This window comes from Pollachius pollachius (assembly GCF_949987615.1).
Source record: "Pollachius pollachius genome assembly, chromosome: 19".
Lineage (NCBI taxonomy): Eukaryota > Metazoa > Chordata > Actinopteri > Gadiformes > Gadidae > Pollachius > Pollachius pollachius.
In genome coordinates this window covers 9220308-9238702 of record NC_136952.1, presented here as the reverse complement: position 1 = coordinate 9238702, position 18395 = coordinate 9220308, and the positions used below count along the sequence as shown (strand labels likewise).

Sequence of the window (18395 nt, the reverse complement as noted above, 5' to 3'; positions counted from 1 at the left end):
CAACAACAAAAAATTGCTGCCACCTTGTACTTTCAATTTCATCACTGGTTCACAGACAGGTTAAGGATACACAATCACAGCTTTTCTCCTCAGCAAGGATGTTGTCTCTTTACAATTTTTTCATCGCTAAGTGAGGTCTGCAACCATGGATCTTACCCAGCCGAAATTGCTTTGTGTGGGATGGGAACCAGACCTATCTGCAGAGTCGTCTGGTTCCCAGGCTACCCTATACTGCCCCAATTTCAATAATAATTGTGTGGAGTGGGGTCAAGGGTCGTCGTGTCTAGCAAAGTTTGGGTCGCTCCGCGCCTGCCACACTAAATGTCACTTCAAACTTTTCATGAAACCTTTCATGTTTCATAGAGACCCCAATAAGGCTTTGGATAAAAGATAGGTGGTACCTACCTCAAAAAGTCCTTATGTGGGGGCATGGCCATGGGCATGGCCTCCAAATGAGCAGGGACTCCTCCCACATAGAAACGGGACGTGTTTGCAGCATGGACATAAAAAGAATGGACCACGGACAGAAAAATGGCCACCCATTCATTCCTATGAAAACTGCTCAATGGTGCAGGGGAACATCAAGGAGAGATTTGATTCCGTATCATGGGCGCCTAGACACGCCCTAGTCCGTGACGTACCGGATGCAGAAATATTCTCGTTTTCTAGCATTGTTAGCATTGTAGCATCACTGTAGCAGCTCCTGGGGGTGTCACACCAAAATTGTACCGGGGGCGAAAATTGTACCGCCTACGTAACCAGCGTTCGAAATATTACTTCATCGTTTGCCGCGATTGTCCGTTGCCAGGCAGTTTTCAAAAAACATTCGCGCTCATCGACGAAATAACATAAAACAGATAACACTTGTTTTCACTTTATATTTGTATTGTATTGAATTTAGCTAGTAAACTGAGTGTTTAAAGTGTATCATAGTCTAGCTAGCTTATACAATACAAATATAAAGTTCGTAGGCGGTACAATTTTCGCCCCCGGTACAATTTTGGTTTGACAGGGGCCTTAGCCCCCAGGAGCAGTGCATACGTCCGCAATCCACCAGTGCTCAGCGGCCAAGCCTGGTATTGCACCCGTTTTAGCGGGCTGTAGACGGGTCTTCAATTCATGGAGTCCCAGAAGTACATATTGCCGTTCACTCCAATACAAGTGGGGAACAGGAATGTGTCCCCGCAAAAAATGTCTGGATATCAATCAAAAGCTCATAATTATGTTTATACCATGTTCTAGAAAAATGTAAGTTGTTTTTTTTCAAAACGCCTCCTCAAGCGTTTTATTAGCCGTTTTATGTATTTATTTTTTGAAAGGAGTCGTAGTGAAACAAACGGCTCAGTGCCATGGACCTATTAAAGAAGTGCACGGCTCCATTTACTTCTCGTGTTCAAGGTTTTTCCTTTTACTTAACATGAATGGCGTTGAAAACAGATATACAAAACACAAATATCTTTGAAATAGCTGGAACAGGCATGGACGTATTGATTACCTGAATGATTATGGGAGACCTACGTAATTCTCATAATATTGTTAATAGTCTGATATTAACATTTCAGTTGTGTTGGTATTTCATTTTCATTTGCTTGTTTAGCTATGTATGACTGTTAACAATGTTGGTGTTGTAGTGCCGAGAGACGGGAGTCGGAGGCGGAGTATCCAGCACCTAGTTTTAATTAACACAACTTGAAAACAGTACATTCGAAAGGCAAGCAGGGCTGAACTGAGACGGTCGTTCCGTCTGATAAAAAAAAGAGTCTGTGCTAAACATGCCCCCGACCCATAGTTTGTGGGTGAATTATGTTAACCACCACACAAGCCCCCCCAGAATTCACCCATAGTCAAAGTCCTTGTGACGGAAAGGGCCGACGACCCGACCCTGTCGCGAGCGGATGACAGGGGCCAAGGCAGAGGAAGCAGCAGGCACGTCGGTGCTGTCCACCAACATGGAGGTCCCGGGGGTCAACGGGGTCGAGGGAGTCTCAACGGCCAGCGTGGGGCGCTGCGCAGGAGGATGGCCCGACACCGGGGTTGCGCCACCTCCATCGGTCTGGAAACTTCCACGTTAGTTGGCTTAATCCTATCACAGGAAACGGTCTCAGGCCTACCCCTGACGTCTACCACCAGGCACTTGTCGCCGTGGCGTAAAACCGGAGGGGAACAGCTTCAGGCCAGCGGGTCGTCCTGTCGACCACGATGAAGAGGTAGGTAAACCCGTGAGAGGAGGGGAGCGGTCCAACCAGGTCGACGCTGACATGGCCGAACCTCCTCTCGGGAACAATAAACTCTCCAAAGGGGGCCTTAATATGGCGGTGCACCTTGGACCGTTGACAGTCAACGCATGAGCTGACCCAAGTACTACAGCCTTGCTAAGCCCCTGCCACGCAAACCTCTGGGAAAGCAATTTCACAGACGGCTTCCTGCTGGGGTGGGAAAGGCCATGCAATGCCTCAAAAACGGGCCGGCGCCAGGTCACCGTGACCAGCGGTCGAGGCTGGCCTGTGGAGACGTCGCACCATTGCCTCACGTCTGAGCTGCCCACTGCAACCTCCTCCAGGCGCAAACCCGTATCCGAATTCCTCTGGACCCCATGGTCGGAGGCCTGGTCCACGCTCATACGGACGGAATCCAGGCCCAGTTGGACGGCTCAGATGACTGTTCTTGAGAGGCAGTCTGCGACCGCGTTGGACTTGCCAGCAATGTGTCGGATGTCCGTGGTGTACTTGGAGATGTACGAAAGCTGGCGCTGCTGGCGGGCAGACCACGGTTCCGCCACCTTGGACATGCAGAATGTTCGTGGCTTGTGGTCCATGAAAGCCGCAAACTCTCGGCCTTCCTGGAGGAACCGGAAGAACCAGAGTCCAAGGAGTTCCCTGTCGAACGTGCTGTATTTGTGGGGGTCAACTGGCAACTGAAAAAGGCGAGCGGCTGCCAGGCACCATACGTCGGTTGGGCCAACATGGCGGCTTTGCCCAAGGCGGCCTTCGTGGCCTCAACGCCTTCTCCCTCTCCGCCGTCCAGTCGACAGCCTGGCCAGGGGACTTGTCCTTGAGAGCCCCGTACAGTGGGCGCATGACGTGAGCCGCCTGGGGAGTGAACCGGTGGTAAAATGTCACCATCCCCAGGAATTCTGGGAGCGCCCGAGCTGTGTGCGGGCGGGGGAAAGCAGAAATCGCCTCCACTTTCTACGGAAGAGGGGCGGCCCCATCTTTGTTTATGAGATGCCCCAGGAAGTGGATGGAGGACAACCCGAACAGGCACTTCGCCGGGTTGATGATCAGTCCGTGCTGGTCGAGCCTCATGAAGAGGTCACGTAGGTGACCCTGGTGCTCCTTTTCGGAAGAGCTGGCAACCAGGATGTCGTCCAAATATACGAAAACGAAAGGCATCTCCCTGAGCGCCGAGTCCATTAACCGCTGGACTCGAATAACCCGAAAGGTGTCACTACCGCCGTCTTGGCGATGTCCGAGGGATGCACTGGTACCTGGTGGTAACCGCGCACCAGGTCCACCTTCGAGAAGAGCCGCTTGCCTGCCAGGTGTGCTGAGAAGTCCTGGATGTGCGGGATTGGGTAGCGGTCGGGCGTGGTAGCGTCGTTCAGGCGGCGGTAATCCCAACAAGGTCGCCACCCATCGTCTGGCTTGGGAACGATGTGGAGGAGTGAGGCCCAGGGGCTGTCTGAGCGGAGGATGATGCCCTGGCGCTCCATGTTGGCGAACTCCGACCTAGCAACCTTCAGCCTGTCGGGGTTAAGTCATCGGGCCCTAGCATAGACGGGTGGGCGTCACCGTGACCGTGGAAAAGGTAGGTCGGGTTATACCGGGGAACTCCCTGAGCAGGCGTTCATGTTCGTCCCCCTCTGAGAGGGAGCTGGAGAGCCCGCCGTAAGCTACTTGACTGCGGGCACATGCAAACGAGGAGAACGTCCGTGCGTCCACCAGGCGGTTGTTTTTGACGTCTACTAGCAGATTGTGCACACAAAGGAAATCCGTGCCGAGGAGGGGAAAGAAGATGTCGGCCGTGACGAAATCCTACCTGAATCGCTGGCCTCCAAAGCACAGGTCCGCAGTCTTTGTACCATACGTGCGGATGGGTGTGTCGTTAGCGGACCTCAACTGTGGACCGTGGACGCCAGGCGCGGTGTCCTCCACCGTAGCCGGCAGGACACTTCTCTGAGCACCGGTGTTGCAAAGAAACGGGGCCGGAGAGAGTGTCCCTGATGAACAATAGCCGGGTTGACGTGCCTGCACTCATGGCCACTAATGAGCGCAAGCCTTGGCGTTTACCGTCGGTTTGAAGTTGCACGGGGACTGGCACCTCTTTGCCTTAGCGCCGAAACGCACGTGAAAATAGCACTTACCTGTGCTGGCACGGCCCTCGGCGGCCACTGGGGCTCTTTTGTCTAGTCTGTCATTGTCCGGGGGGTAGACAGTGCGTGTTGGGGCTAGCACCTCGGGTACGAAACTCTGAGCAGCCAGGAAAAACCGGTCGGCTTCTTCTGCCAACGCGCGTGGCTCGGTAATCCTCGTGCCCACGAGCGCCGTCCGGACCTGTGGTGGCATGTGTTGGAGGAACAGCTCTATGAAGAGGAAGTTAGGCTCTTCCGCACCCAGCAGGTTGAGCATCATCTCCATATAGGGAGGGTTTGCTGTCAGAGGGTTTGCTGTCCCCGAGGCCCCGAATAGCCAACAACTTTTGGGCCCGCTCTGACTGCGACAGCTCAAAAGTCTTCAAGAGGAAGGCTTTGAGGTCTCTGTATTTGCCCTGGTTCGGGGGATTCGCTATGAAATTCGCCGCCCGGGTCGCAGTGGATCTCCCCAGCGCCGATACGACGTGGTAATAGCGTGCGGTGTCGTCCGTGACGTCACGGATGGCGAACTGCGCCTCCGTCTGCGAGAACCACGCCGTCTGTGAAAACTCCCAGAACTCCGGCAACTTGATAAAACATTATTCACCATGTTTGTTTTGTTCCCTGATGCTTCAGCGAGACCTACGTCGGGGTCACCAGTGTAGTGCCCAGAGACGGGAGTCGGAGGCGGAGTATCCAGCACTGAGCTTTAATCAACACAACTTGAAAACAGTACATTCGAAAGGCAAGCAGGACTGAACTGAGACGGTCGATTTAGCAGATGGCCGTCTGCTAAAAGAGTCTGTCCTAAACACGCCGCCCAGCCATATTTCCGTGGGTGAATTATGTTAACCACCACAGTGTATTACAATTCATTATTTGGGTAGGCTACTCCAACTTCGATGCTGTTCGATATGTAACCATTTACTTTTGTATACATTATTGATTGCATTTTTCATAAATCGTTAGTTGGAAGGAATCTGTTTCTTAAGCAATAACGTTGAACTGTATTTTTCTAGGCCTACATACGTTTACTACGTTGTTGGTGTTATATGTTATATGGAGCAATCTTACATATTTATCAAGATCAATAAAGTTCTATCGCTTTATTTGAACTGCCTGTATGACCTCTTGATTATAGTATTACAGTGTGGACCTTGGTTATCAGCTATCATCGAATGTCGTCCAAATGGCTGCATGTGTAAGAAATAGGATTTGAACCAAAAGAGTTACGATTAAAGAAGCTTTTATTACAAAAATCCAAACAGAAAAATATATTAAAAAACGAGTTGTAATTAAGATTTTGGTTTTAAAATACAAAAATGAAAATGTATATACAAGGTGTTTTTCTTTATAAGGTCCAAAATTGACTAACTAATCTAAAATAATATAAATTATATATAATTATAATTATTGTTAAATAATAATTGTTGCCTGGATGGCAGGAGGAGTATAATTTAAAGATCACATATAGAGAATGATCGGGGGGGTTAGTAACTTATACTTCCATGGTCGGTAAACAATGCGAGTGTACTCGTTTGTGATGCTACAATGCTAACAATGCTAGAAAACGAGAATATTTCTGCATCCGGTACGTCAGGGACTAGGGCGTGTCTAGGCGCCCATGATGCCGAAGAAAATCTCTCCTTGATGTTCCCCTGTGCCACTGAGCAGTTTCCATAGGAATGAATGGGCGGCCATTTTTCAGTCCGTGGTCCATTCTTTTTATGTCCATGGTTTGCAGCTGTATCTGACGCTCAGGAAGTCCCGTTGGGCAATCAGATTCCGAGCCGTCTCTGCCGACAACTCGTGAGTAACCATGGTTTGAGGTCCGAAGCGTTTGAGCACCTGACACACAACAGAGATCCTATTTCTTATTGGATGATTAATTACAGTTGCTGAGGATAAGGTTACATTAATTGCATTTATTGGATTGGACATACTAACAAACTATCAGGAGGACCATATCCCATGTTATTTCTATCCAGTATACTTATTATTACATAATTCATTCATTATTTCTTTACCTTTTACATTACATTTTTTCTACTTGTTTTTCTAAAACTTATAATCATAAATTCGCTCGCTGGTCGCACCTCCTCCGCTGTTGACGCGTTGAATGCTATTGTTCCATCGGTGCGTCTCCTCCACCCGCACCGACAAGATGTCGTAGAGCTCCTCCACACTGGCCTCCATCACCGCCTCCAGCCGGAATACCTTCCTGGCACCCGACAGCAGCACCTTAGTGATCATGTCGCTGTTGGCCTGGACAACACACCGCAGCAAGTATCACAGTATCAGCAAAATAAAAAGTTACAATGCTTTCAATTACATATTGCCCTATTGTATGTATTTAGGGCAGTCGAATCAGATACATGTCATGATTAAGCAGCTCTAGGTGGCTAGCTGTCTTCGAACAAGGACGCTCAGTCACTTGTTTGGCTGCGGGAATCGACTGTGGGTCAAACGCACCAGCTCCTCAAATTGGTATTCGATACAAATAGCAGTCGATACAAAGAAAACTGAAATATTGCTAGATAGAACAGTACAATGATTGATTCATGAGACAAAGCAGCTCACACACGCAAACCCAAACACACACACACACACACACATATTAGAGGACATCGGAAGACACCAAACGGATTGATAACTTCCTCTGCATCTCCTTCTTCCATTACTCCACTTCCTTCAAGATTCCCAGTGCCTGCCACGTCGCCTTTTGTCCTTGGTGCACCAACACCAACTCCTCTTCTCTCAGCAAGACCTGCCTTACGTTGTCTGTTTTGGCCTCTGCAATGTTTAAGTATATTTATATCCATATATCTATCATAACTTAATGTTTTTTGTCAAAGCCATAGTAACAGTGAGAATTGTAGAGAGCACAAACTTTTCGATAAACAACCTTCAAACAAAGGTTTTTTCCTGTGAATTGTCTGTCATTGTGGCTCATTCACCTTGGCAGTTTGATCTGTCCCAGTCGTTGCATCACGCTGATCTCTTGGCAGGGGTTTGTATTGGGAGCAGAATGTAGACTGCAGTGGAAAAAGCCATCCTAATACATAAATCACAATTGAAATAACCTGCTTTGCTTTGTTACTAGTTCATTTGGGACGCCTTTGTACACATGCACCTAAAGGTAGCTCTGTTCCTTTCTCCAGTTGAAAGGTGGGAGCATTTGGATAACCACTGTATGGCTTTAGTCGTCTTGCATTCTTGCAGACGCGTCCACCTCACAACTTATGTATTACAATTAACTTTGCCATTCCAAAACCAGCCATGGCCAATCTATAAAAGGCTCCACAAAAGACACTCATAGTCGTCTATTTTTGGTTAATGTCAAGCCTTAAAACCTTTGGTGTACTGCCGAACGTGTGAGCACTCTGAGGATGCTTGGTAAATGCTCTGAGTGTGTCTTCCTGGGATGATGCTCCATTAAACCAAGTGCTTTGCCGCAATGAAGTGTCGCACAAGAAACAGTTGATATCAAACAGAGCACACCTGCAGGAGAAGCAGCTTCAATGGGCTCAAACATGGCGATATTATTCTCCAGAAATATCAAACCAGAGAAAGTGAATATACACATCACAAGTATGTGATGTGTATTCCCGCTTCTGTAGGCGCGGCTCACAATCTCTCTCTCTCTCTCTCTCTCTCTCTCTCTCTCTCTCTCTCTCTCTCTCTCTCTCTCTCTCTCTCTCTCCCTCCCTCTCTCTCTCACACTAACTCAAATGGCTCACTGAAATCGAAATGATCTCTGGGACACTTAAAGAGGTTGGCCCCCCTCAAGTGTCTTTGTTTAAAGCTTTATAAAATGGAACACAGTGTAGTCCCCCAGTTAGAGCCATGCAGCTGATCGTCGTCCATATTCAAAATCAAACAGAGGCTAACCACAGCTGCACAGAACCCACCAGGCAGTAAAAGGGGGCAATTTAAATTCTCATATTTTTCTCCGGCCCATTTTTGCTACTTGGTCAGATTCTGTAAACCCTTCCCTTGTCATACAAACGACGCACAATCTAATAAATTGTATTGTCCCCAAAACCGGATGACCCATAGAGGGCATTGGGCGAGTGCCCAGGGGCTTTAGGGGGGTCGGGGGGGGGGGATAGTAGCCTTTTATGATATTTGTCATAGTTGTAAATATACTATTTACCGGAAGAGAAGCAAACAAAAACCAAATTACCTGTTTCTGCCTCTGATGATGGTAGTGTATAAAGTGTATTTCTTAATTGGGTGTAAGTGTAAGGGATGCAGTCTCCCGCCTTGTCTGATGAGGTGCTTGCTTTCTGGTCCGAGGTCGGAAACGCTTGCCTCAATTTGGAGAAACTCTCGCCCATCGCCATCTCTCTCCAGGGCAATGGCCAGAACCTCTATGGGTTGTGGTTCTATTATGTTACCAGGAAAAGTTTGACATTGGGTTGATTAGCTGCCAGGCAGCGATTACATTTTTTGCAGTATTTCTTAAATGAGTGATTGAAACATTTTTCAAGTGATGTTCATGCCAAGCAAGCCGGGCACAGGCCAATATTTTGTCCTCTATACAAAGGACCAATATTCACTGATGACGTTTTGAATTGTCCTGAAATCGTTAAAGCTGATCCCCTGGTGGTCTTGATTGCAGCTGCCACTTCTGATTTTCCCACCAGACCTAACTATGCCAATCACAAGGGCCAAGGGCCAAAAACCAAAATCAATGAAAAATTTTATAAAACAGAGGAAAAGGAAAAACCATGCCAATTGGGACCAGCGTACTATTTGATAAACCAAACCCAAAATAAGTTGATTTGCCTCGGGTGTACTGTGGAGTTGGTAAGACTGTTTTATTAGCAGGCTAGTATTGCCCGTTGCCGTGTGCTAGCCTAGCACGAGCAAACTCTGCAACTAGAAGGACTGAATGAAATGTGTTGAAAACTGACTCCAATGATAAAGAACACCAAGGCTAACTTGGGAATCAGGCCCTATGTCCAAAATCCCGAACTACCCCTTTAAGGTGTTTTAATGTAATTTAAAAAAAATGTAAAAATGTCACAACAATGATACTAATTAACACAAATGTAGCCGACAGCCCGAGCCTAAACAATAACAATGTTTTGTGCACTTTCCGGCAACAATCTCCCATCTGACAGTACTTTACATAATAATACTGCATTAGCAAATTGCCTGCAAAGGAAGTGTAAGCTGAAAAATAATTATGACCATAAAAATCACCACATTCTGGACTTACATTGTGAATATGTGGGTTACATGCAGCCCTAAGACCACAGCCCAAAACAGAAGCCGGGATAACGAGAAAATAACTTGTCATCATGACATAGCCAACCTATTTTTGTCATGATAATGAATTAATGAACACTTTGTCTATCTACTCACTCATTAGTGATTCCTGAGCCTCACCTCATCCCCTAGGAACCAAAGAGTATGCATAGACAAACGAAAGAAAGAAAGAAAGAAAGAAAGAAAGAAAGAAAGAGCAAGAGAAAGAAAGTATGCAAGCAGACACGCAGGACATAAAGGATCAAATAAGAAGAGAAAGAAATATTAGAAAATAATGCGAAAGAAAGAAAAAAACTAATACAAAATAAAGAAGAAAGAAAGAATGAATAAAAGAAAGGAAAGACACACAACGATGGGCTGTGTTTCAAAAAGAGTGGAGCGACCTCTGTATGACATCTTGTTCTTTTATCCTCTTCGTTTATACATTTTTCAGTGATGTTCAAGGGAGAAACTTTGATTATATTTGATTTTATTTGATCATATATCAAACAGCCTTAGGTGGTATAGCATTGCCGGTTATCTGATTTATTTAAGTATTTGTATCTGTATAGGGACAACTTCTTCAATGATGCAAGAAGAAAACCAGTATCTTCCAATTGCAAAATAACTTATCTGAACGATGACAATGAATGATGAAGAAACGAAAAGGCATAAAATCATGTTATATTATTTTATTATACAGTATTTTATGTCATACACAATAAATGTGTGTAGATTGCATTCCCGCACATCGAGGTGGGTTAATCGCAATTTTATTGCTTTCCTTTTCATACACTGCATTTCTTTTCTTTTGTGACATAGCACAGGCCATTGTAGCCTTATAACATTATTCCATAGAAAGAATTTAGTTACTTTTACTCCCTTTTTGAGAAATGTAAGAAAAAGAAACTTATATATTCTTATATAAAATATATATATTCAGAACACAACATTTCGATGTAAACACACTACACTGTTATTCCTCTTCATGGTGGATCTCAAGGACCTCTGCTTCTCCAATCCTCTCTGTAAAACAGGTGAAGCACACAGCCTCTTTGTGTGTGGAAAGATTCAAACAAAGATTTGCACGCATAGTTCAAATGCATAGTTGGTAATCCAAAACCCTTTCTCTTACCTGGTCTGTCCTCAGTGGAGGAACGCTTGGCATGGCTCAAGCTGTGTCAAACGAACAAACAAATAACCACAATTGTTACGAGTTGTGCGCTTTGCCGAGCACGTTCAGCTGGAAGTAGGTGGGTCGGAAGAGCGCTATAGGCTAACCTTGATCCCTGTTGCTTCCTGTGGGCCTGGTCTGATAAAGAGCCTTGTGTAGACAGTGTGGTGGAGCAGGGATGTAGCAGCTGGAAGTGTTCAATGTCCCCGTGGTGGCCCAAGGCTTTGAGGTCTACCATGGCCTGCTGGATCATGCCCATCACTAGGTCCTTCTCTGTGGTTGGTTGTTAGGAGACATGACCACTATGATGCATGACGATACTGATAATGATTAGAATGATAATAATAACCATAATATTTATAATAATGATAAAAATAAACGAATAATGCAACCATACAATCAAATAATCATTATCGAAATATATAATATAATAATAATAACAACACAAAATGAAGACAATTCTATATTCACAAGAAGAGAGCAAACAAAATTAAAAACATTTAAAAAAAGAATAAACGGTTTCAATTTGAGACATTACAAGAGAAGAAGCAGCTTGTTACCTCTCTGGCCTGCCAGCAGAAGCCACCTCTGGACCTGGGATAAGGAGTCCGTCTGCAGGATCTGACTCAGCACCTCCAGCACCTGGCCAGAGGGGTGGGGGTGGACTTACTAACTGATTCATTTACACTTTCAAATCTACTCCTTTCTCCCACATACTTTGTGTGCCTAATATTATACACGGATAAGTAGACGATAACAGAAAGAGGTAGGAGTTGGTAGGTGAAGTGTGGGTAGGTGAGGTGGAGGTGAGGTTTTGGGTAGGTGAGGTGGAGGTGGAGAGAGGGGTTGGATGGGTGAGGTGGAGGTGGAGAGAGGGGTTGGATGGGTGAGGTGGAGGTGGAGAGAGGGGTTGGATGGGTGAGGTGGAGGTGGACAGAGGGGTTGGATGGGTGAGGTGGAGGTGGAGAGAGGGGTTGGATGGGTGAGGTGGAGGTGGAGAGAGGGGTTGGATGGGTGAGGTGGAGGTGGAGAGAGGGGTTGGATGGGTGAGGTTGAGGTGGACAGAGGGGTTGGATGGGTGAGGTAGAGGTGGAGAGAGGGGTTGGATGGGTGAGGTGGAGGTGGAGAGAGGGGTTGAATGGGTGAGGTGGAGGTGGACAGAGGGGTTGAATGGGTGAGGTGGAGGTGGACAGAGGGGTTGGATGGGTGAGGTAGAGGTGGAGAGAGGGGTTGGATGGGTGAGGTGGAGGTGGAGAGAGGGGTTGGATGGGTGAGGTGGAGGTGGACAGAGGGGTTGGATGGGTGAGGTTGAGGTGGACAGAGGGGTTGGATGGGTGAGGTGGAGGTGGAGAGAGGGGTTGGATGGGTGAGGTGGAGGTGGACAGAGGGGTTGGATGGGTGAGGTGGAGGTGGACAGAGGGGTTGGATGGGTGAGGTGGAGGTGGAGAGAGGGGTTGGATGGGTGAGGTGGAGGTGGACAGAGGGGTTGGATGGGTGAGGTGGAGGTGGACAGAGGGGTTGGATGGGTGAGGTGGAGGTGGAGAGAGGGGTTGGATGGGTGAGGTGGAGGTGGACAGAGGGGTTGGATGGGTGAGGTGGAGGCTGCTACCAGCAGCTCTTGGTCGTAGAGTGGCTGAGCATGGTGAGCCTGTCTCTGGGTGGAGGTCCTGCGCTGGTAGGCCTGGGCGGAGGGAGGGATTATCCTCCCTGTCCGAGCCGAGTACTGGGTCTTTCTGCGGGCCGGTTCGTCCATCGGTGGCTTCTTACAGACAGAGGTGTTCCAACATTAAATCCTTTCACTTTCTTTTTCTTTTTCAATAGCTAGTTTAAAGATATTCGGTATATGGTCATAATAGCAGCACTATCAGAGTGAACATCAAAAGACAAGGTAGTACACTACAAGGAATATTGAGACACAGTTTTAAGCAGGGCTAAAGTAGCCTGGCTCCGCCCGCCTAAGTACTCAATTTTAATTTCCCTTCAGTACTACGTCTGGGTCAGCGGTAGTGGGTTTTCTCCGTCCAAATTTTGTGCGTCCAATCAGCGAACAGAGGGAGTGGCTGAGAGCAATGACGTTAAAGTCAGCTCTCGTTGACGGACATCTTTACGCACGGTGTTTGGTTTGTTTACAGCTTGCGCGCAACGTGATTCCCGGCCAAACGTTAGAGATTGGTTATGGCAGATCCAGAGTGGCACTGGGCAGATCCAATAGTTTTAATCTTCAACAGACACACGCCTTCAAGTGAGTTAACGTTAGTCAATTGAGTGGGTCCAGACTCTTTGTGCAAATGAAATGAAGTACGAGAGTCTGGTAGGACCAGGCTGGGGCTAAAGGCCACAAAGGCATGAATTATGCATCACATAAACAAAATGGTAGCTCAATGTACCAATGTGTTCTTTGCTTTAGAGGCCAGGTTGACCTTCACAGCCAGTTCTTTAAGCTCCTCCCTCCAGGACTCTGGCAAAAGTCCTGGATGGTAAATAAATGAATACATAAAAAATGATAAATAATTATTTATACTGATAAGTAAAAATATTAATAATAGTATAGATTTATATATAAAACATTTTTTTCATTATGCATATTTGATAATGTTCTATTTATATATATATATATATATATATATATATATATATATATATATATATATATATATATATACCTGGTTTGCTCTGATGACTACAACTCCCGTATGGACTTAGGGGACCCAGCGGCAGAGGGCAGGCCCTGAAACCGGTTTGGCTTTTGATGAGTGGATGGGGAAACAATGACGTGGTGACACCCCAGTCATCTCTCACCGTGCACACAGGATTCCCATTAAGCCCTGTTGGGATCAGAAGTCACCATAATCAATTGCATTATTTTGAGCACATATGCATAACATTGTATTGCCTGATGCCATAATAGTGAAATCAATGATGCAATTTGAGTGGTCCTTCATCTCTCATTTCAATACTTCATCAATATGATTATTCTGATCATGAACATAATTGTGGTGCCCCCGACAGCACTTGGGGCCCAACGCGCAGTCCGTGATGCATTGACAACAAGGACTTATCTCAAAGGTTAAAGTTAATTTGGGGGCCAAGCACAAAGTGTGAAGGCAACTGATTGTAATCGTTAGTTTTATTAGGGGTCCTTGGGCCTCCTTTCAATCATCATCAAACTTGGTGTAGTCAAAGGCACGTGGGTGATGATAAACCTCTCCAAATTGTATCCAGATTGGGCCATAGGGGGCGCTATAACCTTTAACTGGAAACAAACTTTGGACGGCCATATTTCCTGACCTCTTCCACCTACAGTCATGAACTCCTGTCGGAGACATTTGTCTCTCCTCATTTTGAGCAAATGTTCCTAGGAAACCCAGAACCCGTAACAAAATGGACACCAGTCCGCCAATTTAGCCCGATCAATGTTAGGTGCCAAAATGCAGGGTTAACTTAAGTCAATCATCACCAAACTTGGTGTACTTAAAGAGGTATATGTCAAGGTTAACCAAGCTAAAGTTAATCTAAATTGGACCATAGGGGGCGCTACAACAATTAATAAAATTAAAACTTTAAAGATGCATAACTCCTCAGCCCTACTCATGATGTACGGTCATGAAATGTTGTTCACCCATCACCAGATCCAAACTGAGGCTATTCAAGCGTTATCAACCGTATGCAAACAAAAAAGGTCTCAATGGTCATCGTCAGGGTCTTTATGGTCTGCGTCATGGCTTGTCAGGGTCTTAATGGTCTGCGTAAGGCTGTTAAAATGCTGCTTGCAGCTCTAATTTAGATTGTATTTGTTAGTTTTCTTTGTCCTCTGACTTAGGAAGTGAGATCCAGCCATGTGGGTTAGGGCTAGGGTTAAGGTTGGGACTCTTACACTTCCGTCAAAGCCTACTTTCTCTTGACCTTATTTTTCAGTATAGTACTTGCTTGAACTGGCCGTTGCAGCCGTCGGTTTGTTTAGTATTTCGTGAAAATACCTGTTATCAAAAAAGTAGTTTCTATAAAAAAAAAATTATTTAAGTGATGGGCATTTGGCAGATGGCTGCTGTGGAGAAATGAAGCCACACAATTTAAAGCCATTTCGTTCTTATTCTTCTGTGTGACCTTGCTTTATCATTAGTATTACCACTGAAATCAATGTTATTTTTTCATCCTTTCAGCCATGGGCAGTGACGGACTGGGATGAAGACCTGGCAAGAAATGGTAGCCCACTGCTGATTTTAATGGAGGCCATCTAACCACATGCCACATGCTTTTTACAGCTTACATAGCTTCATACCACTCCGCTGAAAGCCTGCCCAGTACTGCCACTCGAAAATCAGCTCACACCGAGACAGCCTCACTGCCTGGTTTGCCACAGACCACCAATCAAATCATCAAGATACAAAGCGGCAGAACATTGCCCCACCATAATGAAAAAAGAACATGAAGGCAAGAGGCAAGGACTGTGGGGTCACAGCATTGAGCTTTCTCTGTAAGAAAGTGATGCATGAAAAGGGATATATTTATAAGAAACTTTTAATCATGAAAGAATCAAGCAAAACCAATACAAGCAAAGTCTGTGGATCAGGGGGTGTAATGGAGTGAAGTCCGGACTCCATTACCCTTAATGATGCAAACTATGGCAAACAAAGATTAAAAGCAATCTCTAAATAATCCACATATAAAGGCAATATATACATACACAAAAGAAATGACAGGCCACTTAAACCAATTGAACGGCATAAACCATGACATGAATAAAAATGAGAGCCTATATATCATTCAACCACCGATTCGTTTCAATGTTAGATATTCTATATTGAAAGTGCTTCAAAAGTGTGAATGCATCAAAGGCAATCCCTCGAGGAGGAAGAAGAGGAACCCTGCTGGGAACAAGCAGCAAGTCCTGCTCTCTATTGCCACTCACACCTTCATTGTTTGCCTTTATTGGCTGCTTTAATGTCAGGCGGGCATAGAGCTGTCTATTTTTTCCCATTATAAAAAAAACTAAATAGATAGAAAAATATATATGGAGATAAAAAGAATGTACAAAAATAACCTGCATTTAGTGAAATATAATTGTAAATCCGTTTTCAAATGTATTAATCCGTGAAAGGTGAATATGGGACTAGGTACGATGTGTTTTTATATAAGAACATCATCATGATGGTGTGCCCCGGTTGCTCACTGGGTAGAGCGCGTACCCTATAGGCTCAGTCCTGAACGCAGCAACCGGTATTCCTTACGGCAGCAACATATAAAGCAATGCAACATTCACGAAAACAAAAAAAGAACCGACCAATTACTTTTCATACAATCCTGAGCTGATGTGTGGATGAAGACTGTGTTAAGCAGCCTCACCTGGAGTCTAATTTGACTCCTGTTGCACATTGAGTAATCAGTGTGCTCAGGCTGAACCAGCCATCTCCAGACACGCACTCAAAGATGGATCTCCTGCAGGGTATTGGAGTGTCATTGTCATGTTCATTTGCCGAAACTTCTGCAATAATCATCACCCTGTGCCCAGAAAAGTTTCCTAAGTGGAGTGTGGAAGCCACCTAGGTGGCGTGTAGCATGGAACTTTTTATACAGCCGTCAACCACACACACTCCCACACATTCTAATAGGGCTTCATGTCGAAAAATATGAGTTGAGGCTGAGCATGAGCAACCTTGCTATGAGCAACAACCATTTTGTTTCACTTTTGTGCCTGGGAGCTTATATCCCTCTTTTTAAAATCCAAACTTGGTAATGTAGTCGTATTTTCTCCCTGGTTGTTCGTTATTATCAAATGCATGAAACTACACAGTGAAAAGGCCCGGGGCGAAGTATCCATCATGTACTTTTAGTAGTCCATTTTTGGAACATTTCAGTTAAACTACAGAAGACCCCCGTCCTTAACAACCTAATAACATAGCCGAGTGTAAGTGCAGTCGGACTCTCTTAGCACCACGGTTGTCTTTTCCTGAGTCCTTATGAATTCTCCTTTCCGTGACCTGATGACCCCTACCATCGAGGTCAAGAAAATTGGTTAGGAAAGGACATAGGACGTAATTTTCCCAGGGCCATACTCTTCAACCAACCCGTGTGCTGAACGGCGTATTTGTTTTTCTTTTTGTTTTCTGCTATTGTTGCCGTTTAGTAAGCGAACTGCTAACTGACTGACATCACACAGGTGACCCTTACGATCTCCGGGACGTAAGGTCCCAAAACACACCTGCAATTAACGCTTGCCAAATGGGCCGACACGTAAATATTCGAGATTGCCACTTTGTAAAATATGATCTATGACATTGCAGTTTTTTTTTTTTTCTCTCTCTCTCCAATTGTTTGGGGTTCGTTTGTGTGACTCACCTTGGATATGTGTGACCCGATTAGGGTGCGGGTTGTGCCTGGAGAAGAATGAATGGTGACTCATGGTTCCGAAGCGTGGGCTACTTTTGATCAACGTGCGGGCACTATGAGCGCTGAAGGGCACTTGACAGTAATTGCTGACAGACATCTCCTCTGTGTTCGACCGGCTGACTGGACCGGGCAGTGTAGCGCCGGTCGACATGCTGGAGACACAGGGCACGGATGGCTATGATTGGCTGCAACAAAGAATCTGAAAGAGAATGTAAATATGTCATTAAATCGGTCAGAGGGTGTTCATAACAGAAAAGCCTCTCCTCTAGACGGGAGGAAAATGATAGCTGAAGGGATCCGAGTGGCAACAATACAAATCAGCATATAACAAAAGGCATCATGGCGAAGAGTTTGTTTAGTTAAAACATCGCTTTTTTGTTTGAATTTGTGTGCGCTTACCTTGACACAACCAGCTTTTGTGCTTGTTGTCTTGGTCCTGCACGGGCAATGTTTCCAATGTTGCTAAGGAACCTGTATTGTCAACAAGAAAGAATAGTTACCATGCACAATGAACGGCTCGCCTCCCATACAAAAGATTAGCATTCAAGCCATTTGACATGGCACACAAACTAAACTGTTAATCCGCACAATACTTGCTTTAACTAGCTTTAATCAGACATAGCATCTCTATTAAAATTAATGAGGTTACAATATGTATTACATCTGCTGCATTGCTAGATGTAGGTGTTGAACCAATTATAAGATATTTGCAGGCTTCATATGGTGAACAAGTTATGAGCTATTTGAAGGCTTCCTGTTGAACCAGGAATAACCTGTTTAAGGTGACATATTATACCAACAGGTGTGGGTGTGATTAGCCATTACAAGCCGTTTTGAAAATCTGCCTCTTCTGACATCACTAGTGGGTGTTCCCAACTTAATGTATGACGGATAGATGAGCAACGTTTGCTACAGTCCACTGGGTCGATTGGTAGACTGATCTATCCAGTGCACATCAAGGCGGACACGCCCACTTGGGATGTCAGAAGAGGCAGATTTTCAAAACGGCTTGTAATGGCTAATCTCACTCATACGGTATCCTGGTGGTATAATATGTCACCTTTAACTTCCCATGGGAGAGACTTTGGGACATCTACAGAAGAACATGTTAAAAGTTTCCTGGTAACACTTTATAATAAGGATACATTAATGAACAATTGATTAACCTTAGTTAATGCATAAGCAATCACTTAGTTAACAAACAGTTAACTAATGGTCTAGCAATCA

At 45.4% G+C, this 18395-nt stretch overlaps 2 protein-coding genes across 2 annotated transcripts; both read right to left on the bottom strand.

The window, feature by feature from the left end:
• Positions 1 to 6076: 6076 nt before the first annotated feature.
• star2 (steroidogenic acute regulatory protein 2) lies at positions 6077 to 6604 on the bottom strand (the record flags this gene model as incomplete). The annotated part of the gene is made up of 2 exons (XM_079756815.1): positions 6077 to 6199; positions 6464 to 6604. The coding sequence occupies 2 exons, from the start codon at positions 6602 to 6604 to the stop codon at positions 6077 to 6079; spliced, it is 264 nt and encodes an 87-aa protein (XP_079612941.1).
• Positions 6605 to 10575: 3971 nt separating this feature from the next.
• tbata (thymus, brain and testes associated) lies at positions 10576 to 17319 on the bottom strand (the record flags this gene model as incomplete). The annotated part of the gene is made up of 8 exons (XM_079756483.1): positions 10576 to 10633; positions 10743 to 10783; positions 10889 to 11054; positions 11342 to 11423; positions 12391 to 12543; positions 13169 to 13251; positions 13445 to 13606; positions 17118 to 17319. The coding sequence occupies 8 exons, from the start codon at positions 17317 to 17319 to the stop codon at positions 10584 to 10586; spliced, it is 939 nt and encodes a 312-aa protein (XP_079612609.1). The 3' UTR covers positions 10576 to 10583.
• Positions 17320 to 18395: the final 1076 nt, after the last annotated feature.